The sequence below is a fragment of the Colias croceus genome, chromosome 26, assembly GCF_905220415.1.
Source record: "Colias croceus chromosome 26, ilColCroc2.1".
Taxonomy (NCBI): domain Eukaryota; kingdom Metazoa; phylum Arthropoda; class Insecta; order Lepidoptera; family Pieridae; genus Colias; species Colias croceus.
The window spans coordinates 1,850,078-1,877,604 of NC_059562.1; the positions used below are offsets into that span (position 1 = coordinate 1,850,078).

At 35.8% G+C, this 27,527-nt stretch overlaps 2 protein-coding genes across 3 annotated transcripts in view; one reads left to right on the forward strand and one right to left on the reverse strand.

Annotated features, from left to right (window-relative positions):
• The window catches only part of LOC123703458 (lysine-specific demethylase lid-like), a 36,495-nt gene extending 13,838 nt beyond the window's left edge, over positions 1–22,657 (forward strand). Inside the window, exons 15-30 of the mRNA XM_045651451.1 lie at positions 129–307; positions 736–907; positions 1,344–1,542; positions 2,017–2,132; positions 6,957–7,176; positions 7,743–7,957; positions 8,322–8,492; positions 8,924–9,123; positions 10,059–10,180; positions 10,607–10,761; positions 11,057–11,214; positions 16,164–16,281; positions 16,756–16,909; positions 17,671–17,838; positions 18,183–18,320; positions 18,538–22,657. Coding sequence (XP_045507407.1) covers positions 129–307; positions 736–907; positions 1,344–1,542; positions 2,017–2,132; positions 6,957–7,176; positions 7,743–7,957; positions 8,322–8,492; positions 8,924–9,123; positions 10,059–10,180; positions 10,607–10,761; positions 11,057–11,214; positions 16,164–16,281; positions 16,756–16,909; positions 17,671–17,838; positions 18,183–18,320; positions 18,538–18,701 — 2,649 coding nt within the window. The 3' untranslated portion in view covers positions 18,702–22,657. The remainder of the gene's footprint in view (positions 1–128; positions 308–735; positions 908–1,343; positions 1,543–2,016; positions 2,133–6,956; positions 7,177–7,742; positions 7,958–8,321; positions 8,493–8,923; positions 9,124–10,058; positions 10,181–10,606; positions 10,762–11,056; positions 11,215–16,163; positions 16,282–16,755; positions 16,910–17,670; positions 17,839–18,182; positions 18,321–18,537) is intronic.
• Positions 22,658–22,792: 135 nt separating this feature from the next.
• LOC123703457 (facilitated trehalose transporter Tret1-like) lies at positions 22,793–26,699 on the reverse strand. 2 transcript variants are annotated; one of them, XM_045651449.1, is made up of 4 exons: positions 26,633–26,699; positions 26,165–26,300; positions 24,503–24,648; positions 22,793–24,231 (listed from the first exon to the last, which is right to left on the reverse strand). In XM_045651449.1, the coding sequence occupies exons 1-4, from the start codon at positions 26,669–26,671 to the stop codon at positions 23,053–23,055; spliced, it is 1,500 nt and encodes a 499-aa protein (XP_045507405.1). In that variant the 5' UTR covers positions 26,672–26,699; the 3' UTR covers positions 22,793–23,052. The 2 variants fall into 2 exon arrangements, with proteins under 2 accessions (XP_045507405.1, XP_045507406.1); XM_045651450.1 differs by lacking the exon at positions 26,633–26,699 and having other exon boundaries at positions 26,169–26,232.
• Positions 26,700–27,527: the final 828 nt, after the last annotated feature.

Below are 27,527 nucleotides of genomic sequence, written 5' to 3' on the forward strand. Positions count from 1 at the left end.
AAAAGAAACAAATTAAATTAAAATTAAATCTAACGCAATAATTGTACCTACTCAATTAATACCTTGGTCTATTTTTTTCCAAATAACCTTAAAAACAGTACTAAATGCAACTCTTTCCCACTATACAGGGTGTAACAGAAGCTGAGCGGGAGGCGTTTGAACTATTACCTGATGATGAACGCCAATGCCACCTGTGCAAAACTACGTGCTTCCTATCGTGCGTTACATGCCCGTGCACGCAGCTGGTCGCGTGCCTGCGACACTTTCACCAGCTGTGCGCATGCGCACCCTCTGCGCATAAACTCAGGTGCGTGTAAAGAAACACTCTGTGTAATGTTAGGGAACATGTTCGGTTTGAAGATGTTTATTTATCTCATAAAAAACAAGACCAATACAATATGATCTTTTTATACGAGACAAAAACTTTGTTAAATAGCCGGATCGGACAATTTATTTGGGTTATGTTGTAATTATTAAATTAAATTATTGTGAAAAGCAACAATGTTGAAGCCACCCCGGCATAAATATGCTTGAAATGTAAGAAAGTAATTTTAGTGTTGTTTTGAGATATTATATTAATAAAGAATTTTCATTAATTCATTCACGTTACACCTTTATGTTCTCTCTAGTTTTATTGTAATATTTTTCTACTGTTTGTTAGTTAAAGGAAATAAAACAAATACCTAACTCACACTTCTAAATTATTGTAGAATATATTGATATATTATGATTCAGATACCGCTACACGCTCGACGAGCTACCCGCAATGCTGGACAAGCTGAAACGCAAGTCGGAGCAGTTTCGCGAGTGGGCGGAGGCCGTGCAGAACGCGCTAGACCCGGACACGCCCAAGACCTGTGATCTGGATGGATTGCGTGCGCATTTGAAGCGGGCACACGATCTTAAGGTAATATATACACGCACCAATATGTTTGTGGACAGACATTCATACATTTACACGCTCACCCCCGGAAACAAAGTTTGAAGCTATAAAAGAAAAAAAAAAATCATAATATGTAAAAATACGTAGATAAGCAACACATGCACGAATCTTCACGCGCACATGCGTGATGATATAACACGAACATAATCCATAAGCTACACAGATGGACAAACACGAATCTACGTTCATATCTTAAGAACAAATGCGCACCCAATGCGCATTGCAAGTGTTCACGCATAAATAATACTACAGAAATCTTCGATATAAAAATTAATTAATATCTTAGTAGGTAAAAAATAATAATAATTAAATTATTAATAAAGCACTATGTAATGTATGTATGTATGATTGATGTACGTGTCCTTAAGAATAAAGAATTTATTATTATTAATGTATGCAGATGCACAAAACGGAGCTAGTCCGCGCGCTCGAAACGGCCATAGAGGACGCGGAGAAGTGCGCGTCAGTGATACAGCAGCTGGACCTGAACAAGATGCGCACGCGCACACGCCACCACGACCCCAAGTACAAGCTCACCATACACGAGCTGACGCTGTTCGCGGCCGAGATCGACGGGCTGGCCTGCGTGCTGCCAGAAGGTGGGTATTAGTGTGTGTAGTGGGTAACAAGAAAGAAAGTAAAAATAAAATACGTACTCGAGGAATGCCGTGGTAAAGCAATAGCATAGCATCGCATCGCTGTGCCGGTTGGAGTGGGGGGTGTTAGGTTTTTTCGTTACGGAATTTTTCATTCGATCAACGCGCTCAAAGTCTGAGATAAAAGCTATGCAATAGCTAAAAAAAAGCGTGTGTAACTGAGCACACGTGTCAGTAGTGAAACTTCTTTGGCAAGATTACTCTCAACGCGCCTAAAGAAGTTTCACTTGCAATAAAGAAGATAAAACAATGTAATAAGAGCACGCGCCGACGATAAGATATGAATAAAAAATGCTAAGTCAAACCTCAAATTTAATTTTTTAATGGTTTCTCAATTAATTTTACCTGAAAAATGCATAGGGCATATTGTGGATCTTGCTTTGATAACTTTATTTATTAATTTATTTGTACCTATAGGCTCAGCGGTGAAAGAAGTATTGCGACAAACTGCCGAGTTCGAGGATCGAGCCACGGAACTACTTAACGGTGATTTGGAGGAATGTGATTCGTCATCAGTCAGGGAGTTGGAAGAAGTAAGCCTACTATATAAATTTCGAAATTTACAGAACTTTTTTTTAATAAAAAATGATTGTTCAAATTGTTTTTGAGCAAGCCAATACAAGCATTACATAAATTGGAACTTTTTATTACTTAGAATATAATTTTTTTTTTTTTTTTTTTTTGTATGTATAAATGCAATCTGTTCAAGAACATTCAGCACTTGGTTATGAATGGATTGAGACTTGTAGGGCAGGCGATCCAGTGATGCCAGCCGTATTATTTTTTTTTTTTTTTTTTTTTATAAATCTATGGGAGCTTTTCTTTTTAGTCTTTGGAATTTTGTGTCGTTTTTCATTAAATCCATGGCCAAAGAATTCGGATGTTCATCAAGTCTTTTTCTGTAGGAGCTCATAGAGTGCTTGATTTCGTCTTTCACTGTTCGAATTTTAAGATCGTGGTGTAACTGTTGGTTTGTAACATACCAAGGAGCGTTTGTGACTAGTCTAAGCATTTTCGATTGAAATCTTTGCAGGATTTCGATATTGGAGTTGGAAGCAGTTCCCCATAACTGGATTCCATAGGTCCAGATTGGTTTAATGATGCTTTTGTACAAAAGTAATTTATTTTCCAACGAGAGTTTGGATTTTTTGTTGAGGAGCCAGTACATTTTTCTCAGTTGAATGCCAAGGGCTTTACGTTTAGTAAAAATATGTGTTCTCCATGTGAGTCTGCGATCCAGATAGACGCCAAGGTATTTCGCGCCATCAGCCTGAGGAATAGGTACTCCATTGAGAGACACTTGTGAGCACGAGCCGTAACGAGTCGCAAATGTTACCTGTACAGACTTCTTTTCATTGGCTTTAATTCGCCAGGTTGATAACCATTCAGTAATTTTATCAAGACAGACTTGGAGGTTTGCACTAGCTTGTACTGGATTTTCGTGGATTGCTAGGGCTGCAGTGTCGTCAGCAAAAGTTCCAATTACCACGCCATCTGTCATGGGCAAGTCAGCTGTAAATAGCAGGTACAGTGTAGGACCGAGTACACTTCCTTGGGGAACTCCGGCATGAGCTTTGTGAAGGGTCGTTACGTATTCTCCTTGCCTTACTTGGAAGTGTCTGTCCTCTAGATAGGACTTGAGAAATATGAAGTGATTAGTTGGTAATTTAGTTTTTATTTTATATAGCAGGCCCTGATGCCAAACTCTATCAAAAGCCTGTGATATATCAAGAAACACTGCACTGCAGTATTTTTTGGCCTCGTAAGCTTTGTGAATTTTTTCTACCAGTCGGTGGATTTGTTCTGTGGTTCCATGTTTTTGTCTGAATCCGAATTGGTGGTCCGGTATGGTTTTGTTTTCTTCTATTACGAAGTTCAACCTTTTCAAGTAAAGAATCTCGATTACTTTGGAAAGAATAGGAAGCAAGCTTATCGGCCTGTAAGAAGACACTTCTTCTGGGGCCTTACCAGGTTTCAGGATCATTATGACCTGTGCCACTTTCCATTGCCGTGGGAAAATGCCTCTCGATATTATACAGTTGAACAACTGAGTCAAAAATATTAAAGCTGAGTCTGGTAGTTCTTTCAGCATTTTTACAGTTATAAGGTCATATCCAGGAGCTTTATTCTGTTTCAGAGTTTTTATAACCGCTATAAGTTCACCTTTTTTTATTTTCTTTAATGGGAGATCAAGCTGGTAGGGATCATCAATGCTTTTAAGGCGATTCTTCATATCGGTTGACATAATTTTTTGGCAAGGATTTGGAACAAAGACTTCCTTTAGATGAGACGCAAAGGTTTCTCCCTTCTCTGGATCACTCTTTGCCCATGTGCCGTCTTTTTTCCGAATAGGGTGCTTGTGACTGATGGGTCTTTTTATCTTCTTTACGGTTTTCTAGAGCGAATAGTCACTTGAAGCCTTGGCGTCCAGATTACGCAAGCGGCTTTCGATATCGTCGTCTCGTGCAGTTTGAAGAAGTTTTTTGAGCTTGGCTGATATGTTATTAAGACGTGTTTTGTCATTTGGGTATCTGGTTTGCTGCCACAGTTTACGCGCTCTTCGCTTCTCCGCTAACAGCTCGCGAATGGGCATTGGACAGTCCACTTTGTCACACCTTTTGGAAGCAGGAGTGCTGCTCCAGGCTGCATTCTGAACACAGTAATTAAAATGTTCTACACCTTGTTCTATGTCTTCTTGGGTTTTCAGCGATAGCTTGAGGTTTATGCAGGACTCTACACTTCTGCGAAACATATCCCAATCAGTATTTTTACCATGCAGACGTGTCGCAGGTTCAGTTCTAATAATTTTTTCAGATATTTCTACTAGTACTACACTGTGGTCTGATGACAGATCTAGAGAGGATTTGCATTTACAGTTATTTAATGGGATGCCCTTTATAACACAGAAGTCTACCAGATCTGGAATTTTTCTTGGGTCTGTTGGCCAGTAAGTTGGTTCACCGGTAGACACCGTTTCTAATTGAAGGTCATTTAAGGCTGCCTGGAGCTGTCTTCCTTTCGGAGTGGTTAAGCGTGATCCCCAGAGAGTATTCTTGGAGTTGTAGTCCCCACCTGCAATGAATCTGGGTCCTAATGATCTGAAGAAGCGGATATAATCTTCTTTTTTTAAATTATGTTTTGGTGGAGAGTACAGTGCAGTGACAGTGAGATTACCACGCCAGTCTTCAACAACTACACTTGTCCCTTGTATTTCAGGAGTGCTATATTTATGTGTCTCGTAGTGTCTGATGTTATTTTTTATTAGGATTGCGGAACCACCATGAGCTGTGCCATCTGGGTGCATTGTTTGGTAGTAAATATAGTTTGGTATATTAATGTAGTTTTTATTAGTGAAGTGTGTCTCAGATAATAGGAAGATATCAATTTTGTTTATTTTTAGAAACATCTCAACTTCGAGGATGTGGTGTGGGAGCCCATTAGCGTTCCATATCGCAATTTTTAGGGCATTGAATGTGATAATTTTGTCATAATTTCCATTAGAAGGTGTGTCATAGAAGTCAATTGCTGCATGAGCTGTGTCATAGTATTCATCATTTCCTTCATGTCTGTGGTTTTCTCTGATGTCATTTGCTTTTCATTATTTTGTTGTGAATGAGAACCCTCATTTTTGGATGTTAGTGCTTGGCTATATGTAAGCTTGTCAGAAAATTCTTTAATATGGTTTGTCGTTTCTTTGTTCAGATTACTTTTACGCTTATCTACGTGTCTTTGTTTAATTGGTTCCGGGGGGTATCTTATTTTTTGAAGTTCTTTGTAAACAGAGCATCCTTTGTAGTTTGCAGGATGGTTTCCTTCACAAAGTATACATTTAACTGAGTCCGACCTTCCTTTGCGTTCACAGTTACTTGATGCATGATCACCAGCACATTTAATGCATTTTGGTTTTCTGAAGCAATATTTCCTAGTGTGTCCATATTGCTGGCAGTTTGCGCACTGTGGTATGTCTCGCTTTGGTCTAGGTGGTTCTATTTTGATCCGGCAATGTAGTAGGCTCTTTAGGTCATAAATGTTTTTATTATTGCTGTTGGCTTCTATTTCTATGAAAAATATTGGCAAGGCCTTTTTGGTAATTCTTTGTTTGACATTCCAGATATTTTGTACTCTGTGCCCATATGCTTCCAGTTCAGTTTTTATTTCCTCCAGGTCAGTGGATGGGTGAAGTTTTTTAATCACTACTTTAAAACATCTGTCTTGTTTAGGTTTATATGTGTAAAATTCTGTGTTTTTTCCATTTAGTTCCTTAACTATTTTGGTATATAATTCAGCAGTTTTGGGTTGTATTCTGACTTGTTCATTCCGGAGGATTTTCACCTCGTAATTGTTTTCTGCTACGTCATCTAACATTTTAAGCAGTGGTTTTATATTGCTAACTCTGTCCACAAATATCGGAGGTGGTTTGACAGGTTTTTCAATATCTTTACTATTTGTTGGTTCTTGGATGTCCTTATCCAATTCTGAGAAGCTGTTAGAAGTTGGAGTAGTTTGACTTAGCCAGTAGGTGTCAAGTTTTTTTTGTTTTTGTGTTGGATTGTTTTCGGGACTATCACGCTGTCTTTTTCTGATAGGGACTTCCGTCCATACATCATTTTCGGTTTCACAAGTAGGTGCTTGTGTTTGGGATGGAGAGGTGATGTCTAGGTTCGTTAAAGATTGAGTTCTAGTCCTGTTGAACAAGGCTGGGTGAAATAATTGTTGTGTTAGTGTTTTATTTTGCGGTTTATTGGATTCAGTAGCTTTTGTATTTTTTTGAGACAATTCCATTTCTGTTCCCACGAGTAGGGTCGATTAGAAAGTCACACACAGGGTAACGCCCATTCCCGTGTGAAGGCACTGTACAACAATGTTAGCCGGGTCCATTGAGGTTGGCGCTAGGAGCTGATAACCCATCAGCCATTCATTCTATCGGCGCGTATCCCACCTTAGAATTGGGGTTTTTTTATAGAGGAGGACTACCTCTTGGCCCAGGCGATTAAGCCAAGACCACCGTTCCCCCGAGACATGACCAAGGGTTTACGGGCTGATGATCATTTCCTATCATCATCTTGCAAGCTTTCGCTCGTCAGGATAGTTAACCGCCGCCTGAGACTCGGCGTTGTTACTTGATTGGCACCACCCAGGGGACACGTGTGGGGTGGGTCTAGGATTAGATGGTATATCCCACGGACGCAAGTAACATCATCCCCCAATTTAGAATATAATGATGCGATATTCTTTAGAAATTAGGATAATCCTGTTCTGACAATCCGACTATTATCAGAAATAAGCTTGTTAACATACTGATTTCACTCAAATTAATATAAAACAGTACATATTATTAAAAAAAAATATATTTTTAGGTGGTAGAATTGGGCTCTCGTCTATGCATAGTACTCCCTCAATTACCCGCGCTACAAGCTCGACTCCAACAAGAGAAGTTCATCGTGTCTGCGCGGGAGCATCGTGACGATTGCGCATCACTAACGCCGGATATTATCGACAAACTGCTGCAAGAGGCGGCTAGTGTTGTGCCGCATCGACGTGTCGAGGTGGAACGCGCTACGCTGTATAAGTTGAAATGTAAGTAAAAGTATATCGAAAATTGGATTTAGGAATGTTTTTTTAGCAATGCACTATGCATGATAATAGATAGAATATTATGATTGTGTAGGTGTCGATTGAAATTGTCGATAAAACATAAGTAAAAGCTATTGTATATGGTAGCAAGATTTTTATGATACTTTCTTGTGATCAAATATTAATACGAACCTAACAGTAAACATAATATATAATTAGCCTTTTAGACGGCTATTTATTTTAAAGAAAATACTTTCAAAGAATAATCACAATTTTTAATATTAAAATGTTAACAATTATAATAAGCGAAAAATGGTGACGTCTATCCGATCCGGGTGTCGAAAAACAAGAGAGCGAAATCGAACGCGGTGCCTGACATATATCCACCGTCCTCGCTAACTGGCCAGCAATCCCTTTTCCATCTTTCACCTCCATGAAGGCCGAATACGTCCCCTATTGCCTATTCCGCTAACTATATGTTTACTCTAAACATTGTCTAACTCTAAATATTATTCTCTTTTAGTACATATAAATTATAGAATTACAATAGTTCTTTTTATTTATCACAGTGCAAGTAGAAGACTGGGAGCGTCGCGCCAAAGCAGTCCTTATCGATACAACCCCGCCCAAAGGGAGGGAGTCTATCGATGATTTCGACAAGACGCACACAACACTAGCGGAATTAGATGCTTTATTGGCGGAAGGCGATGATATAGAGGCGGCGTTGCCATCGCAACACGCGCTCAAAACTGCCGCCACTCACGCTAAGGATTGGTTGTCTAAGGTAATTAATGTAACGGGGAATATAAAAGTGGTGTGGAATTGTGTTCGGTTAAAATATTTATTTATTTTAATTGTCATTACAATTTAAAAGATAATCGGCATTATACTTTCTTTTCTGTTTTCTTTCCTAATTAATAGACTTAATTTTATTAGATAAAAGTATTGCTGTAAGAACTACTTAATATGAAGTTTTTCTTGTGGCAGGGTTAAGTAAAAATCTTGTGACAATAATTTTACCGATTTTGATCTTGTTAAAAATAATCCGTACTTATCATGAGATTTATGGGCCAGTCTGTATAACATTTACCTTTTTATCACTACACAACTTAACATAAACCTCCAACTAATATTATACACTTCAATAGGTGGAAGAAATGCAATCAAAAGAACTGTACCCGTACATGCACAGCGTGGAAGCGTTAGTTAAACGCGCCATGCAGATACCCATATCGTTATACGAGAAAGATCAACTTGCAGCCGCGCTGCAATCCGCTAAGGAGTGGAAACGCGGCGCTGCCGAGATGTTTATGAAAAAGGTATTTATTTAATTTTGTTCTAAACTAAAAATATTAAATAACTTATTAATAAAAGGGCGCAGCGCTTTTGAAAGTGAATGTTGCAGCTTAGTTGATTACAAGTCTGTATTTTTGTGTTATATTTTTGACATATTTATGTTTCTGCGTATACAAGTGATGTATGCGTTCAAACTGCTCAGTATATGCATTCAAATACTGAGCAGTTATAATTAATGACAAGGTATAAATTAAAAATGTAATAAAAAATAAACTTAACAAATTGCTTCAACTTGCTTCATCTTCAATTAAATAAAGACAATGTTTCTTTTTTACTTATGATTAATTAATTTATTGTTTCTACATTCTTTCAGTAGAATGACTTTTTGTTGAATAAAATCGTGCATATTTTACTTTTAAAAACTATAATTAATATTCCAATATTTTTCCACCAGAACTGGCCGTACACGCTTCTAGAAGCACTATCACCGCGCACAGAAAGCACGCCAACGAGCACGAGCCGCAAGCGAGCACGTGACACGTCAGAAGAGCCGCCATTGTTGAAACACTTTAGCGAAGACGCCACGCCCACTGAGATTGTGGCCGCTTTCAAACAGGCGGAGTTGAGAGAACTAGCCGCTATCAAGGAGCTGAGGTATGTGGAAACTCCTATACTAAGGAGGGAGGGGAGAAGGAAGGTGTTAGGTCTAGATAGCGGGAGGTCACATGGAGTACTTAAAGACGATAAGCTATCAGAAAGTGGTCCCGCACAAGTAAGTAGTTAACAATAACCACGCCCACCAGACTGGCCCATTCAAGCATGTAGAGTAAGCTATGTAACGTACAGATATATAGTATACCAGCACGAACCGCAAGCGTTATCAAGGAGCTGAGGTAATAGGATACTTGGTAGGGAAAATAAATTAACCATAATTCAGTAACCACCACTTTTATTTCCTTACCATTTGCAATGAGTTTTCAAAAACTTGTGGAAAAATTCGGAACTAACTAACGATGCCATTTTGTAAAAAGTTCGTTGAGTTTGCTATTCGATGCGGTAAAAATGGTGACTTATTTATGATAATTTTACCAGACCCATTCTAATAACTTACCTTAATACTTTACGACCCACAATATTCGTATTATAATTCTTTAAGGCTGGTTGCAGAGCTTGACCGACCGTCAGTGCGTACCATCGGTCCTGACGATACGCATCAACAATTGTATGACTATGACACTAATGCGCATGACAATACGCGTGCGTATGGTCGGTCTAGCTATGAAAGGTTTTATGAATTTCCATACATATGACAAGCGCGACTGACGTACGCACTGATGGTCGGTCAAGCTCTGCAACCAGCCTCAGTATTTATGTAGTTAGGTATTTTTGATACTCACGTAATTTTTTTTTTGCACTACCCCATTAATAAATTTCCTTTCCCATCAGGTTGATGGTAGAGTCTGCTGCTTAGCAATAGGGTCGCCTCTTGTACAATCGATGCCTTTATTTTTGTTATTATGTTATTTTTGCCACAATTTAGTTTGAGCAATAAAGTGTTATAAATAAATAAATATTTATTACGATTACAGAGCTAAAAACATGCGCAAAGAAGTGCGTTCCCCTCCAACCGCCGGTGTGACGTTCTGCACGTGCCAGAAGCGACAGTACGGGCTGATGACGCAGTGCGAACTGTGCAAGGACTGGTTTCATGGTACGTTTGTGTGTGTAGTTTTTGTGGAAGTACCCGCATTTTGCGGGTTTTGGTTGATTGGTTGTTTTTAGATTAACTACTTCAATGATTTTCTGTTTCAAGTTTGTTTAGATGAAATGTAATGGTGAAATTTGGCAAGTAATTTTAAATTTAATCACATTTCGTTGTAATAAGATAATCGTTTGTATTTTGGTCTATATTTATGTGTAAAAAATTTGCAATAGTTGCTATATTTATGTGTAACAAATTCGATAATTTTCTGAGAAAAAATGCTCTATTTTCTAGATTTTGTGTTTGAATTTATTGCCTCTTTTTAAAAATACAATAATATGTATTGAATTATCGTTGAAACAACTCGGGTAAAGTTCTTATCTTTTTCATTTGTTTACAATGTAACCCATATTTATATGTATCTTTGTCCTATAGCGTCGTGCATATCAACATCACGTGACGATCGCGAGGAACGTGACGAATCACCGGAACGAGTTGAACTGCCGTTCCCGTGCGCGGACGCAAAGTTCCTGTGTTCAGACTGCACGCGCACTAAACGTCCGCGTTTACACCGTATACTGGCACTGCTGGTAAGTTATTTTAAGACCATGAGAAGATCTGTAATCCAAATGTATTATCTGGCTAGAAAACGGATGTTTTCAATTAATTCGGTCGCCTGTTACCCATTCGAGAAGGTTTGGAATCGAAATATTATATTATCATTGTTTTTTGGGTAAGTTGTTCATGTAGAGCTGATGAACAGAAATAAATATAAATAGGGAATTGGAATCAAACGATTTAGTATCTTCCCTTTTAGTAACGAATCAGTATTTCAAATTTCTGGTTGATATTTTGTATCCATAATAACCCAAACCTCGCAAACAGGTGTGGCTACAAAAGCTACCCGTCCGTCTCGCGGAGGGCGAAGCCCTACAGTGCGTCACGGAGCGCGCGATGGCCTGGCAGGACGCGGCCCGGGCTGTACTCGCGAGCCCCCAGCTGGCGGCCTACAGGACGGATAGACGGGATGGAACTGCGCCACGGTATATATTTTGTTGTCTTACCATTAACTTGCATAATATATTTTATTACTTACTAGTGGTCCGCCCCGGCTTCGCCCGTGGTACATATTTAGTATCCTGTGTCCTTCTCCTGGCTCTAAACTACCTCCCTGCCAATTTTCAGCTAAATCGGTTCAGCCGTTCTTGAGTTATAAGTGGAGTAACTAACACGACTTTCTTTTATATATCTATATGTATCAATATTAACGAATTTTCTAAATTGTGTAGTTTCTGTGCTAGATTGTTTTTGATGTACTAGTTTTTTCACACACGATTTTCTTGTTATTGTTAAGGTGATTGCTACGATCTGTTCCCAGCCAATGTCCCGCTAGATGGCGCTGAATTCTACATTTCTAGTTTATTTGAGTTTTTGCGTAATTGGAAAAGATTAAGGTCGTAGGAATAGTCATGGCGATTACTGAATATTATATTTTATTTAAATATGTCATATCATTGCCTTAAAATCCACCCAATTCGGTAAAACCATGCGTTTTAACATCTGTCATTGCATACAGGGTCGTTTACACACACAGACGTATACAAAAATGATAAAGATTGAACTCTAGATGGCGTGAATGTAAAACAAGTTTGGCGTGTATGTATTTGAGTAGTTAGTAGCATATTATATTCTGAATTTCTGATCCATGCCTATTCACTCAAAACTACCTAATAACACTAATGATTTGTAACAGTAAATTATTTCAATATGTAGGTATTTGAACATTTCCCAACAAGACGTAAGAATAATTATTCGTAGGTATACAAGATACAATAACAAATCTAATACACTATTTATTATTTTATTATTTACTAGCGGTCCGCCCCGGCTTCGCCCGTGGTACATGTTTACGTTTTCTCTCCATAAGAAGTAAGAACCATCCTCGTACTTCAAGGAATATAATAAAAAAAGAATTATCGAAATCGGTTCAGCCGTTCTCGAGTTATGCGCTTACCAACACATTTTGCGATTCATTTTTATATTAGACTAGCGGTCCGCCCCGGCTTCGCCCGTGGTACATGTTTACGTTTTCTCTACATAAGAACCATCCTCGTACTTCAAGGAATATAATAAAAAAAGAATTATCGAAATCGGTTCAGCCGTTCTCGAGTTATGCGCTTACCAACACATTTTGCGATTCATTTATATATATATAAGATTATGTGAAAATAACCAGGAAGGTGAAAAACATATTTACGAAAACATAGTAACATATAGCTGTCGCTACAATAATTATTATATTTCAATTTTATCTTTTTATACCTAGTAGAACTGGCCGACGAATAAAAAAAATCGTATTAGAATACAATATATTACGGAACAAAAAAAGGATTGTAACTGAATTAGGTAGGTATGTTTGTTTCTGGGCGCACCGTTTTCGACGACGCGACGCGACGCGCGACGTAAGCGTATAGGTATAGGTACCTACTTTGCTAAAACAAACTAATAAAATTGTGTGTCTGTCTGAAAATTCGGAAAAGCATATTTTGCAAGTTTGTGATTACTTTGATAGTTTACCGATTTATAATAATTGTAATTGTAATTGTATAATATATAATTTGCAATGTGGTGAAATTTCATAAAAATCACGGGCCAATTTTTTGTTTTGAATCCCACCGAAAATATAATTGCGTTATTAGAATAATTAATTACTATACCTACCCACGATCAATTATTACAATATAGTCTCAAATGCATACTAGAGAAATATTGCAATTTGATTCAATTAAAATGCATAGCATACAAAAATAAATTCACAACACAAGAAATTCCGCGCGCAAATCATAGCGCGTGTCAATGAAATCAAGAATGTTTTATATCAAGCCGACGCGGACGAGCGACGACGCGACGCCGAACAAAAGTACCTACGACGGACGACCACGCTTCGAGTTGCCAAACACACAGCCAAACAACAATAATGAGTAATAAATTGTTTACAAAAAAAACAAGTTTTCCATTTTTCTGTATGAGTAGACAGAACTTCAAAACGCCACCTGCTACGGTTTATATTATGAACGATGGTTATAAAAATAAAAGTTATATTTGTTGGTGTAAACTATTTTATTGATCAATAATTTTGGAATTTAAAACTGTCAACATTGATTACAATAAAACGCAGTTTTATTTTATTACACTATTGTTTTTTTATCAAAACATGTATTTGAAGTACCATATAATATTATGCTGATCCAAGCATTTTCACTCAAAACTAATATCACTAATGATTTGTAAAAGTAAATTATTTCAATTATATACATTTCATAACCAACAAGTAAGAATAATTATTATTATTCCTACCTACAACAACAAACCTAAAACACTATTTACTATGGGAAAATAACCAGGAAGGTGAAAAACATTATATTATTATTTACGATTTCGACGCACTCGACTTTTAGTAAAATATAGTAGGTAAACATAATATTATGGTTTTGATTTTTGCTACTAGTATAAGAAAACTGCGTGTTCAAACTACTTGTTTGTCTGTCTGAAAATTCGGAAGTACTTTGGTAGTTTACCGATTTATAATAATATTGTATATATCGTTGTTTAAAAAATATTCAAACACAATAAAATATGATATACTGATTTATCACTGGTTTCAGTGATGAACTGATGAGTCAATGTTAGCCACTATACTTTCGTCATACGTGTGTATGATTGATGTGATTTGCAACGTGGTGATATTTCAGAAAAATCACGGGTCAAATTGTCCCACCGAAAATATAACTGCGTTATAAGAATAACTATACCTACGATAAATTATACATAATACAATATAGTCTCAAATGCATACTAGTGAAATATTTTATTTGAATCAATAAAATAAAAAAAAAATAAAAAATAATAATAATACAAAAATAAATTCACAACACAAGAAAATCCGCGCGCAAATCATAGCGCGTGACAATGAAATCAAGAACTTTCGAGCCGACGCGACGCGGACGACGAAGGAGCCTAACAAAAGTACCTACAATCATAGGCGGCTCGTGACAAAATTGTATGGCCGTGTTCACTTGAAATAAAACAACGAAAATAGGTACCTACAATAGCGTTAGCAGTACAAAAAAAATGAGCACCACATTATAAATGTCTATTTAATATTTATACACTAAAAATTATAGAGTATTTCAAAACGAATTCAATTATTATTTAGCAATAATTAGAAAATCCCCGAATTTGCATTCGTGATCGTATTCATAGTGTTTGTCTACACTAATATTATAAAGAGGAAAACTTTGTTTGTTTGTTTGATTGTAATGAATAGGCTCATAAACTACTGGACATTTTACCAATGTTTGCAAGTTTGTGATTACTTTGATAGTTTACCGATTTATAATAATTGTATACTTATATCATTGTTTAAAAATATTCAAACACAATATGATATAGGTACTGATTTATCACTGGTTTCAGTGATGAACTGATGAGTCAATGTTAGCCACAATACTAATCACTTTCGTCATACATGTGTATGAACTATGATTGATGTGATTTGCAATGTGGTGAAATTTCATAAAAATCACGGGCCAATTTTTTGTTTTGAATCCCACCGAAAATACATATATATTACTAATTGCGTTATTAGAATAATTAATTACTATACCCACGATCAATTATTACAATTTACAATATAGTCTCAAATGCATACTAGAGAAACATTGCAATTTGAATCAATTAAAATGCATAGCATACAAAAATAAATTCACAACACAAGAAATTCCGCGCGCAAATCATAGCGCGTGTCAATGAAATCAAGAATGTAATTTATATCAAGCCGACGACGACGCCGAACTAAAGTACCTACAGTACCATTTACCTTCAGTGTACAATTGTGGTACAATACAGTTTACAGACCTACGACGGACGAACAATAATGAGTAATAAATTGTTTACAAAAAAAAACATAGTTTCTAAGGTCATTAGTTTTATTTTATTTTATTGTTATTTTCTTTGAACGATTGGAAATGAAATTACTCAATTTTTACACAGAACTTTGATTTATTAGAATTATGCTCATTATGTATAAGATAACGAACGCGAATGCACGACATCTAGCGCGTCTTATGTCTAAACATCGCCTTTCGTTTAGACATTGACGCGCTAGATCTGTAATAAGTATATAGTCTATGCGCTAGATGTCGTGCTTTATGTCGTGTTTCGCTTGGCAAAAGTCACGCACACTACTGTAGAAGTGTCAAATTTTTCCGGTATTTTACTGTTGTTTTTCTAAGTAAATATTGTAAATTATTGATTAAAAAGGTCGAACGCGCACACATTTCATTATAGAGAAGTGATAAAATGATTAGTTTTAAAGAAATAGTGTCTGTGTTAAGTGTTTAGAGGTAATCAAAAATGTATGGAGGGACGGTCGGAACATCCACCTTAAGGAAAGATCACTAGATGAGAGAAATTAATGCTAAGATGTTAATAACGATTGGTTCATTTGCATGTTATACAAAATTTGCCATTTATAAATTCTGTGAAAGAAGCCTTTTTTTTCCGAAAAACAAACATATTTTTTTACATTTACGTTTTTTATTATCAGTTTTCTGACTTAAAGAGCATGGGACATTTTAGTATGAAGCCTGGTATACCTACCAATTTGCGATAAAAAAAAAGTCATTTTGGCGGCAAGAGATGAAACATGTGCCAATCGATAGTACATCAAAATACAAATAGGAAATACTCTTTGGTAAAATGTCGTAATTGATACGGTTTCGGAATAAATAAGAGTTTAAAAATTTTTTTTTTTTTTAGTTTTTTGAATTATTTGTTACTTCTTACACTTAAACGTTAAGACAAAGCATATACAACTTCTAATTTGTAATAAAAGGGTTTCAAAATGTTGTATTAGTTACTATCAAAACGAAAGTAATAAACTTTAGGTATACCAGTTAGGTTCCTTGCTTTTTACGTATTTCTATTGTAGGTCATCAGCGAGCGTAGAGCACGCGTACAGTGCGTCACCGCGCTCGCCGAGCAATCGAGCCACGCCTTGCATTCTGCAGAAATTAGAGGACATCATGTTAGAGGGAGATTTACTGGAGGTAAGATGATGTTTCCATATCTGTAATTTTAGTAATAATATTTAAAAAAATGGACTACATAATAAAGCATTTTTAATATACCTATATTCACTTATAATTTTACTTCTGTCTTATCGGAGACGTGTTTACCAAGCTACTAATTCATTTATTGGTCCTTCGAGCCGGATTCAATTGCAATTTTGACTCTATACGACACTATTGTGATAACAGCATTTGTGATCTCCATTTTCACATTGATTTTAGTAAACCCAATACGATTTCTTGTCCATAGATACTGCTTTCCGACTCGGTGGTTAAAAAATGTTATGACGATTCAAAAGTGCTTTTATAAGAAGTCTAATTTCATAAATAAATGTTGGAATTTGATTCTTTGAGTTTGAATATAGGTTGGAATCAAAAATGGAGAGACGCAGCACGATAGAAGCACGCATGCATTATTGTTGTATATAAACATAAATATGTTTGTTTGTGCAGGTGCGACTAGAAGAGCAGGCGCAGATCTGGAGCGCCGTTTCCGCAGTGCGGGGCGCGGAAGGGCGCCGTGGAGGGCGCGTGCTGGAAGCAGGGCGCCGAAAGCGGCCCCATCAGCCTCGTCATCACCAGCAGCTCAAGCGGAGCCGCCCGCACGGTGAGGGGTGGGGGCGCGGTTTCAGGGGGAGGGGGTTGTAGCAAGGGGAGGGCCAGCTAGAAACGCGATAGGAGCTGATGTTATAGTGTTAAGCCCCATCCACACGCTTGACAAACAATGGCAAACAGCAAACAGCAAACACGGACGTCCACGTGTGTTTGTCGTTGTTTGCCTGTTTGTGTTTGTGTTGGGCAGTGTTCGGCCTTGGTGTCGGATTTGCCAGATCAAAGGATGCATGTTTGCCGATTTGGAATGTTATGAACGTTCGCCAAGCATGTGGATGGCTGTTTGTGTTGGGTGATTGTGGTTGGTGTTTGGGACTTCGTTTGCTGTTTGCGGTGTTTGTGACAAACAGCCAGCGTGTGGATGCCCCTTTAGGTGTAGTTGGAGGGCGTGGCTAAAGGGAAGGGGAGGGGGGATGATATGCTGCCCAGTGTGCTGGTACCGGCTTTGAATAACGACAGGATGATGATATCGTGTTAGGAGTAGCCATCATCCATCTATTTGAGCATCTAATGTTCAGGAGCTACATTGGATAAAACGCACAGCACGCTAGTGAGGGGCACTGCTTTATTTAGGTCTCGAACTGCAGAAACACTGCAAGATGTTGTTTTACATAGATTAACGGTGGCTGAATTGAAATACGTATAGGCTGCATTTATAGAAGAATGATTTGAGCGGGATATCTTCAAAGACAGGTAACGTAAATGATATTACACGTAAAAGGATAAATTTCTAATTTAAATCATATCCACTCGCAGGCACATCAACAACGAAGACGAGCATAAAGCGCGGCTCCACAACAACAACCAACTACCTGAACAGGAAGCAGGCGCTGTCAGCAGCATCAGGGCTGATGATGCGCAAGCACTACATGGCGCGACAGGAGAGGAGGAAACGCGGCAAACATCCTCGGCATACGAGATTAGGTGAGCATTTTGTTCACGACAATACATTTTGTTGCTAGTTTTTAGTAGCCTTTTTGAACGTCAAATGAAGGTCATTTGAGAATTAAAAAAATCCTATTTTTCTATGTCCGAAAAGTGATAAGTCCGGTTCCCATTGTAGAAGGGAAAAAATATCTTGGTCTAGCAGCACATAAAAAGCTGATCACCTACTTGTCTTGATCTCTAAAGATAATCAATCTGCGAAACAGATGTATGCAAAATGCATATGTTCCTTACCCCACTAGGTGACAAGGGACTTCACTATATTACGTATTATGTACATCAGGGCCGGTCAAAATGATTAATTCATTATTTATTTCAATCAGGTCAAGCGCGCGGTGGATCAAGCGCGGGTAACAGCCGAGGTCGGGCGGAAACAGCGTCTCGACGCAGCAGCACATCATCACCGTCGTCCGCTGATGATGACGAGGATTGCGCGGCCGCTGATTGTTTGAGGCCTACTGGTATGTTATATTTTAATGAAGTTTTGATAGTTATTTATTTTAATGTTGTGTAAGACTGATTATTTTGTACACAAGTATAATTTTCACATAATATTGTATAGTTTTGACTTTTGAGACAAGAAATGTTCCCTTCCAACCATACTGTAGCATTTACCAATAGGTTTGAAATCATTTTAACGTCGCTGTGTATTATAATCATAATTATTTTTTTCTACAGGGAAAGTGGACTGGGTTCAATGTGATGGCGGTTGCGACCAATGGTTCCACATGCACTGCGTGGGGCTTAGCCGGGGTGCGTTACGTGAAGACGACGACTACGTGTGCGGCTCTTGTGCGCAACGCAGAGGCGACCGTTCTGACCGACAGCCGGAGCGGCACTGAGCGCGCTGCTACCCCCCACTCTTATATACCTGCCGTGTTGACGTTCTAGAATGGAACAGCGCATGCGTGATGACGTCATCTCGCCATTTGAAAGCGTTCTAGAACATTCGGTGCGACGCACGCATAATATTATATGATCTTGATCTCAGTGAGCGTCACTGAATGTGTTAACATCGCGTATACATTTATATATGACCTATTATGAAAATATTAAGAATTGCGCATGCGCAGTTAAAGCTCTTATATGGATATGATATTCTACAGATATTGACAATTATCTGGATTCTAGTAAAAGATCCGGATTCAATCAATTTGATGTTCTACAACTATGTCATCTTTACTTAATTAAAATGTATATGGAACCCAAATTCATGTTTATATAAACAAAAAATACAGGGATCCGAATTACAAGTATTTTTAATACTTTTAATACTGAAAATATCTTAATAGATGTCGCTAATAAGCAAGTGAACAAAGACCAACGCATTTTCTAATAGAATTTTTTGGAATTTTCTAGAACGTTCATTGATAAATTACAAAAAATAACATTAAAAGATTGTGTCTATGCACACAATTCACACGGCCTAGATTCACAACTCTATACAATAAATTACAAATTCTCATGCAAAATTTGTTTTCTAAAACTTAAAAATACGTCTATGTGTAGAGATGAATCACTAGGCTAATGATAAACATCTGAATTAAATATAAAACTTATTATTGTACATCGATATTATGTATCATAATATATTGTGAGTTCAATGTATAATGTGTTTACATTTATTGAAAGTTTAGATAGAGACATACATCTATTTTTCTAATCGCATCTTTGATACAGCTATCTCTTTCTATCGCTTACGAGTTTCATAAACTAAAACGAGATGCATAGCGTCAGTATTGACAAAATAGTGCTATCTCGCTCTAGTGTATGGAGTTTTTGGGTGTTGGAAAGAGATAGCGTTATATGCGATGTTAGAATAGCTTGGCTGTCTATTCTCAAACAGGAATATGTATAAGATTAAGGACTTAACACTGTGATTATAAATTCTAACGAACACATAAATTCATCACAACTTAAAAAAAATATAATAAATTATTTTTTTGTGTGTTCGATAGAGTTCACACGACATGTGTAAAGATAATAAATAATAATAAATGTATTTTTAAATATATTTTTAATTTAAGTACGCGTTAGTGTTGATCATGAACAAATAAACGAATTGATTCTGCTTTTTATATAATTAAATTCGTTTTTCATTTTACGATAAAATATATTAACATTCGCTTGGATGCGAGCACAAATTTAATGTGTCGTTTATTAGTTTTGTATCAAGTATGATAATGCTTATTTTTTAAACGGATTACAGTTTTTAATGCCCTTCTAACGTTATTGTTTTTCTCTCAAAACATTTATCGATAAAACACAATCGTCTTGTATTTATTGGTTGATGGATAGAGGACCAAATTCTGTCGTAAATACATAATTTTGACTTCCATTCGTAATGTATTTTATTTTGCTACAAATTCGTACCTGGAGAGATTATTCCAGAATATTTATATATAACAACGTTAAAAACCCGCAGTCATCAAACTCATTTCAAAATATTTATCACTTTGTCAAAGTATATCGCAAATGTCACAGCCAATCCATACCATAATAGCGTTATTTATTGTGATGAATTTATTTTTTTTATATTATTATCATCATTTTTCTTGTTAAAGAACCCACTTTGCAAACTTTATTTAATATTAATATATTAAGCTTCGAATCAATAGACAAATTGAATTATACAACTATCTCATTCGCACTTATACGAGTGAGTGAGTTAGAATACGAAGGTAAGCGAGATAGCATGATCTCGATTGTGTTTTTCAACATTCTATTGATTGTTTCATTACATATGAATTTTACTTTTTCAACATAAAACTGGGATATAAAAATATATTAAAATTATTTATTCGCGACCGAACCCCCTTTTTTATTTTTACGCATGCATATTTTGATGTCAGTAGAACAATTTTACAGAAATGATCATAAATAAATGTTTTTTGATAGTAAATAAAGTAATCAAATAAATTAATCAATTTTTATCTATATTGGTGTTTAGTCGTTGAAGGTTTAATTCGTTACATTGATGTTAGTAGCCGTGTCCCATAGAGAGATTCAATAGTCAAATCTTGAACTCTATGCTCTATGAAATAAAGTCTTTTTGTCTCAAAAATATGTAATTTTTAATCTTTGTGTCTGACTAAGGGTGGGTTTGGAATAATGGAGATTTTTTAATTAGGTCTTTTACCACGCAAAAGCGACTTTCTAGTAAAATCAAAATTATTAAATTAATATTGAGTATACGTACAGTCTGAACTCACCCTTATATCATCGTTTTTTGAGATGAATTCAAGCGTTTTCAAATATTGCGTGGAAAAATGAACTTTATTGTCAAGTGATAAAGTTCGGTATTGGCTTTAGCGGACGTGATTTTATTGATAAAATTGTAAAAATTCGTCCAAAGGTTTAGGATTAAAGACATTGGACTTGGGTGGTGGTCGGAGCCAAATTATTGAAAGTGTTCAAAATTTTGTAAAGAAAACAAATAAAAAATAACGACTTGAAAACGCTTTTAGTGAAACCTTATGAAGTTAAAAAAAAATTGTAAATATTTTTCAAATGTTAGATGCAAATTTTTTATGTGTATTTTAGAATTGGACTTGTGAATTTGAGTGTGTGATCATTGTCTGATATGCCGATATACATCTTCATAGGAAATCTTCATCAGTGATATGTGGATAATTATTATTATTTTGTTATGGAGTGTACGCCGAGACTTTGTCATGTTGTTAAATGTAAAAACGATGAAATTGTCCGATATTTAAATCGTATCTTGATGTATTATTTGTAAGGCTTTTTAGATTTATTTTACTTTGGCCCGATTTCTCAATCCTTGGTTAAAACTTATCCGTCCAATAAAGTATTCCACGATAATATTAAAATGTCACCATTAAACTGGCAAATCAGAACAATAATAAAATGCATTTTTGAAATGTTAGTTTAATACGTTATCCGAAGAATAAGTTTTAACAAACGATTGAAAAATCAGCCCTTAAATGCTTCATATGAATTAAGCTGTGACTTTAAATTATTTTTCTAGCCCGTTAGATAACATTTTGGACTGTGACTAGATTATCTTTCACAATTAGGTTTCGGTTGTTTTTAAATATACGTGTTGTTGCCATGGTTCGTGAAATTGGGGAATTTGTTTTACCTGAGTTTTACGAATGTGTGAGAGGACAAAGTTTGATACAATTTCAAAGTGTCGCATATCATAAAGGAAAACAGGATTCGATGTTATTGGTCTATACGATGTTGTGATCAAACTGGGCCTTAATCTAATTCGTATTGATAATGCTTTTCTCTAAAGCATAGCGTAAAGTTGCGTTGTATTTTCAGACATTATTGTTGACTGACTGTGGATGATTGTGTGATGCATACTTATGTATTGCGTTCAATGTTTATTTTTATTGTTTCCAATTCTGCGTTCTAACATCGATTGCGTAATCGCATCGCGGATATTTTTATTCATTTCACAAATTGTTTAGAATTATTTATAATATATGTAATAATTTTTATAAATTGTACACTTGTAGTTTCGTTCCTAATTTATATATAAATAAATATCAAGCGAATGTGAACTTTATGCTATGCACGTTATTAACAAATTGTAAAAGTTTCTGATCTGATGTTAAACTTTATATTAGGGTGCGAATGGCGTTGTACAGAACTACAGTAGTTAAGTGTCGTGTGTGCAACTATACGGGGAGGGGCGTGTAACATATGTCTATAAGTGATTTAGTAAATGGTAAGATGTTAGATGTGATTATAATAGGCCCATTCGCCGAGTATGGTTGGACACGGCGACGGTTATTGTGTACCAAATAATATAGAAAATTATTAAATATTTGTGTGTTTTATTGTTTCCCTATGTAGTTTTTGAGTTTTAGATTGAAGCGATAATAAAAGGCAGGCTTAACGATAAACTCATTTATTGTACATATTTACACTTAATCTATACTAACATTATAAAGTTGAAGAGTTTATTTGAATGCGCTAATCTCAGGAACTACTGGTCCGATTTGAAAAATCCGGTATTGTGCACATTCGTAATCTCCTTTTTAAATTACATTAAAAATCTATTATGTACGTTTTTATACATTTCATTTCTTCCTTTTGTCACTATATCTTCCACAAATGCCTCACAGTATTTTGCAAATTCTTGCTTAATAATCAAGAAAGTGGTATTCCATGACGATTTTTGTTATTTACATAAAAACAATTTAACTAAATATAAGTAACTTATATTGTAAGAGTACTGCTACACCTTCGTTCCGACACTCTTCGTTTATAAATTTCCACTGGATTGCTTTCGAGCGACAGTCTTGCTTCAATCTCCTCTAGTTTCAGAGGTTTTCCTCGTAATTCGTCTTCAATTTCCTGTAAAGTTTTTCCCTTTGTCTCAGGCAGAAGCACCCATATCACTATAAGATTCAGACTCATGATTATAGCATACAAGAAATAAGTGCCGTGTAAACCCACTGTGTCCATTAAACCAGGGAAAGTTTTTAGCACGAGGAATGTAAAGATCCCACCAAACGTCAAACTTATTGTCCCACATACGCTTCTGTATTCTAAAGGAAATATTTCCCCAGCTATTATACTTGGCAGGGGAACTGTGCCAGTCGCTACACTAAAGTACTGCAAATTGACCAAGAGTGCTGGTAACCAAATTGCGTCGTAGCTCCATCCTTTCAGTCTACACAAAACATACACAGCGATCGCGATATGACTCGCAATGCACAAACCGAATGTACTGAACATCATAGTCCGTCTTTTAACATTGTTTATAATATACACGGCGATAAGGTTGCAAGTTATTCTTTGCGTATCCAAAAATAACATCCAAAAAGCAACATCTGCTTTCGGGCCCATCAAATTGCTAATTATAACAGTAGCAAATGCAGCCATTGTGGTCCCACCAGAAAATTGCTGGATGACATTAGCGTGGAACATTAAAATAGTGGGTTTATAGAATTCCTTCTTTCGTATCGTTTCAGATAGACTCTTGAATCTGTTTTTGGTTTGTATTGCTCCCGTTCGAAATTTGTCGAATGCAATTCTGGCTTTGATCATAGCATTGAGTTCATCGTCTTCTTCGTCTCCTCTCAGCCAGTGGAAGACATCACGGCATTCATCAAAGCGACCTTGAGTTAGCAGCCAGCTGGGTGACTCGGGGGTATACATGATCATTATCAGGCTAATATATTGAAGGAGTACGCATACGAGAGCTGTTTGCTGCCAGCTTAGCACCGAGCCAACAAGGTGGACGAAGAAAATTCCAAAGGCTTGTGAGAAAGACACTGTTGTGAGGAATGCACCTCGATTCTTCGGGCTGGTGTACTCTCCAATGAGCGCGGATCGGAGAATGGTTAGAATCCCCACTGACACTCCTTGTAAGAATCTCGCTATTATTATTTCCTGAAATAAAAACTACTTTTAGTGATTCAATTATACTGACACTACTATGACAAAACTAACGTTTTAACGGATTCATAAACGCTATGGCTATACGGTAATTATCAGACTTGTGCAGATGGACGAGCGAGATGTAAGAGCTGTTTATATGATAGTGAAGAGCACATAAACGGCCAAAGCCGTTTAAAAATTCAATATTTTTGTTGTATAATTTGTCTATCCTTTTGTTACATGCGTTTGATAGTTCCCTTGATATATATTTAATTAATCTTACAGCAACACTCGTCGCCATGATGATAAGGAACCAGCCAACCAGCGAGGGGACAGTCAATATGATGTGTGTGGCCCTTCGTCCCAGCTTGTCCATAAGCGGTGGTGTCACAAGGAACCCTAGGAGCATAGACAACGGTAGCATGCCAGCTGAAAAATGAAGATCATTTCAAACCTTTTTGAAACCAAATTGTAAATTGTTTCTGTTGTAAATAATGGATTTTTTGTAATAAACTTTGAAAATTATTTGAGTGTTTTATTTTCATCCCTACTTATTTGTAGACTTAGTACCTAACTACTAAAGCAGATTATAGATTTTTCATGTAACAATTCAGTTGAAACTTCAAAGTTAAAGCCTTCTTAAATTGATGACTATAATTTTGTAGTAACTAATCTAACTACCTAACATTTTAAAGGAAATATATTATGCTTGCGTTGACTATGTTCCAAAAATTAATGCAGCGATTAGAATAATTCTTTTACGACTAGAAATTTAGTTACATCTTTTGTTCTGTCAACCTAGATAACAATCGGTTAGAACTTTAGAAGCTAGGTATGTAGTTATTTATAAGATTCATTTCTTGTATTGCTAGTTAGACATAAAGGCACTTATAATATCTACTGTAGGTACCTACTTATAACAATATCAAAAGACTAGTTACGTCAAAATCACGTAATAGCACAATACACTGCAAATAAGATCTTATCTTGTAGGTACCTACGCATGTAACAATCTGATGAAATGCGATTTTCAGTTCAAAATATTAAAAACTAGCTGTGCCGCGCGGTTCCACACGCATTGCCACTAACGTTGGCCTTAGTCATGATATTTATAGCCTATAGCCTTCCTCGACAAATATGCTATATAACACTGATTACTGAAAGAATTTTTTAAATCGGACCAGTAGGGTACCTGAGATTAGCGCGTTCAAACAAACAAACAAACTCTTCAGCTTAATAATATTATATTATAATTATGTTATTATTGAAAATATTCGTTTAAAAACATTGTGAAAAAATATGAATGATCACAATTGAATCAAATTAAATTAGTTATGTAGGGACTTTGTGTGCTAAGTTCAAAGTTTCTTATTTGGTCGACTGACCGATATTGGCTTGGTTGGTAGTGGCCTTGCCTTCCAAGCCAGAGGTCGTGGGTTCGATTCCCACCCGGGGCAAATATTTGTGTGATGAACATAGTTTGCTCTGTGTCTGGCTGTTGAATATCTACATAAGTATTTATTTAAAATTATGTAGGTATATAATATGTTTTTCAGCCATCTGGTTTCCATAACACAAGCGAAAGCTTAGTATGGGATCAGATCGTGTCGTGTGTGAAAAATTGTCCTGAAATATGTATTTATTTAGTTTTTGTGTTTTATGTCCTCAAAATTAATGTTTATTTTTAATACAATAAATGGAACGAAATAAAGATGACTTAAATTGGAATTTAGCATTAGGTAAAGAGGTGTAAATATAAATATAAAAAAAATGTTTATATATGTATGTAGATAGTGAGGCGTTATTTAAGATATTGAGTAAGAGTACGATAAGAATTTGTGTATTTATGATAGTGACGACGAATTTCAGATGAGTTTTCTTCTCTTTCAAATGAATTTACTCCAAATTTACTTTTTATTAAAAATAGATATAAAATCAAACCTACCAACCCATGATTCCTTTAGTTCACTTAGCGGTATGAGAGATTCTTTTGATTTTAGCGCGGGAAGCAGGACAGCGGGGTAGCCGAATGACGCTCCTTGTCCTATGATGTTGAAACACACTGCTGTTGTTACAAAGCACTGAAATATATACAATTTAGCTTTAATATTAAAAGACTTAAGTAATTTATGCACATAAATATAACCTTAGTTTATATATTATGTATTCTAAGCTTATTACCTAAGAATTTAATAGAATAACTTTCATTAGGTAATTGCAATCTACTACTAACTACTACTGTACTAATAATTTGTAACTACATTCTTGCAAATAAATATAATTTTAATTTAAAAGTTGCATTATTCTTGAGTTATGATTTGTAATCTCGTAACTAAATTGAATGACAAAATGATGGTAAATTCAAGTTATTTCTTAATTACTGCATACCTACTGTACTTAGTTACTTACTTACTTGTTTTAAAAATGGCGATCTCGATTTTTTATTAGGCATTTCGACGCTCACACTTTACCTACCTACTGAGATTGACTAAAGTTATGATAATAATATAAATGATAAATGATTACATTTGAGTGGACTCTCAAACAAAATAAAACCTACCTACATGAAGATAATATTGACTTTTATCTAAAATCTTAAGATATTGAATTATTATCGTAGAAAATAGACTGCATATATTTATCGTGTAAGATACAGTAGATATTTATGCAGCTTATTGTTTTATGTTCTTTCTAATTTAATAGTTAGTAAGAAGGTATGTAGGGAGTGATACAACCAGATACTGCAGCGGTAAAATATATTAATCCATGATCCTTTATATCTAGCGAAACCAAGGGCGAAAAGATAGTAGGATATGATATAGGTACCCAATGTTAGCCAATAGGAGCAGAATCAGTGGCGATGAAAATGATGCAGAAATCTCTGTCGCTTTCCACCGTCTGTATGCTTAGTTCTTTTAAATTACTTAAGTAATTACAAGGTAATGTTTATAAGAAATACATTACGTATATTTTACTTTAAATTACAAGACCTATAAATAACACGATAATATTATAAATTTTGCGATAAAAGAATAATTATACACACGACGTAGTTAATAAAACACAAATTTCGACATATTAATATTGCAAAGGTTTCGGGTAAAAAGAACGTTTAGTATGTTCCTTGTTAGTTGTTAGGTATGTTATTTTGCAAATACACATATATAAATATATTTAAAAATATTGAATTAGCTTTCAGACCTGTTTCGTTAAACAGATTTTCGTCGTAGGTAAATTTTCGCTCATTTTAAAAGAACACTGCAATAATTATTGGATAATAATATGATCATTACTCATTCCCTGCTTAT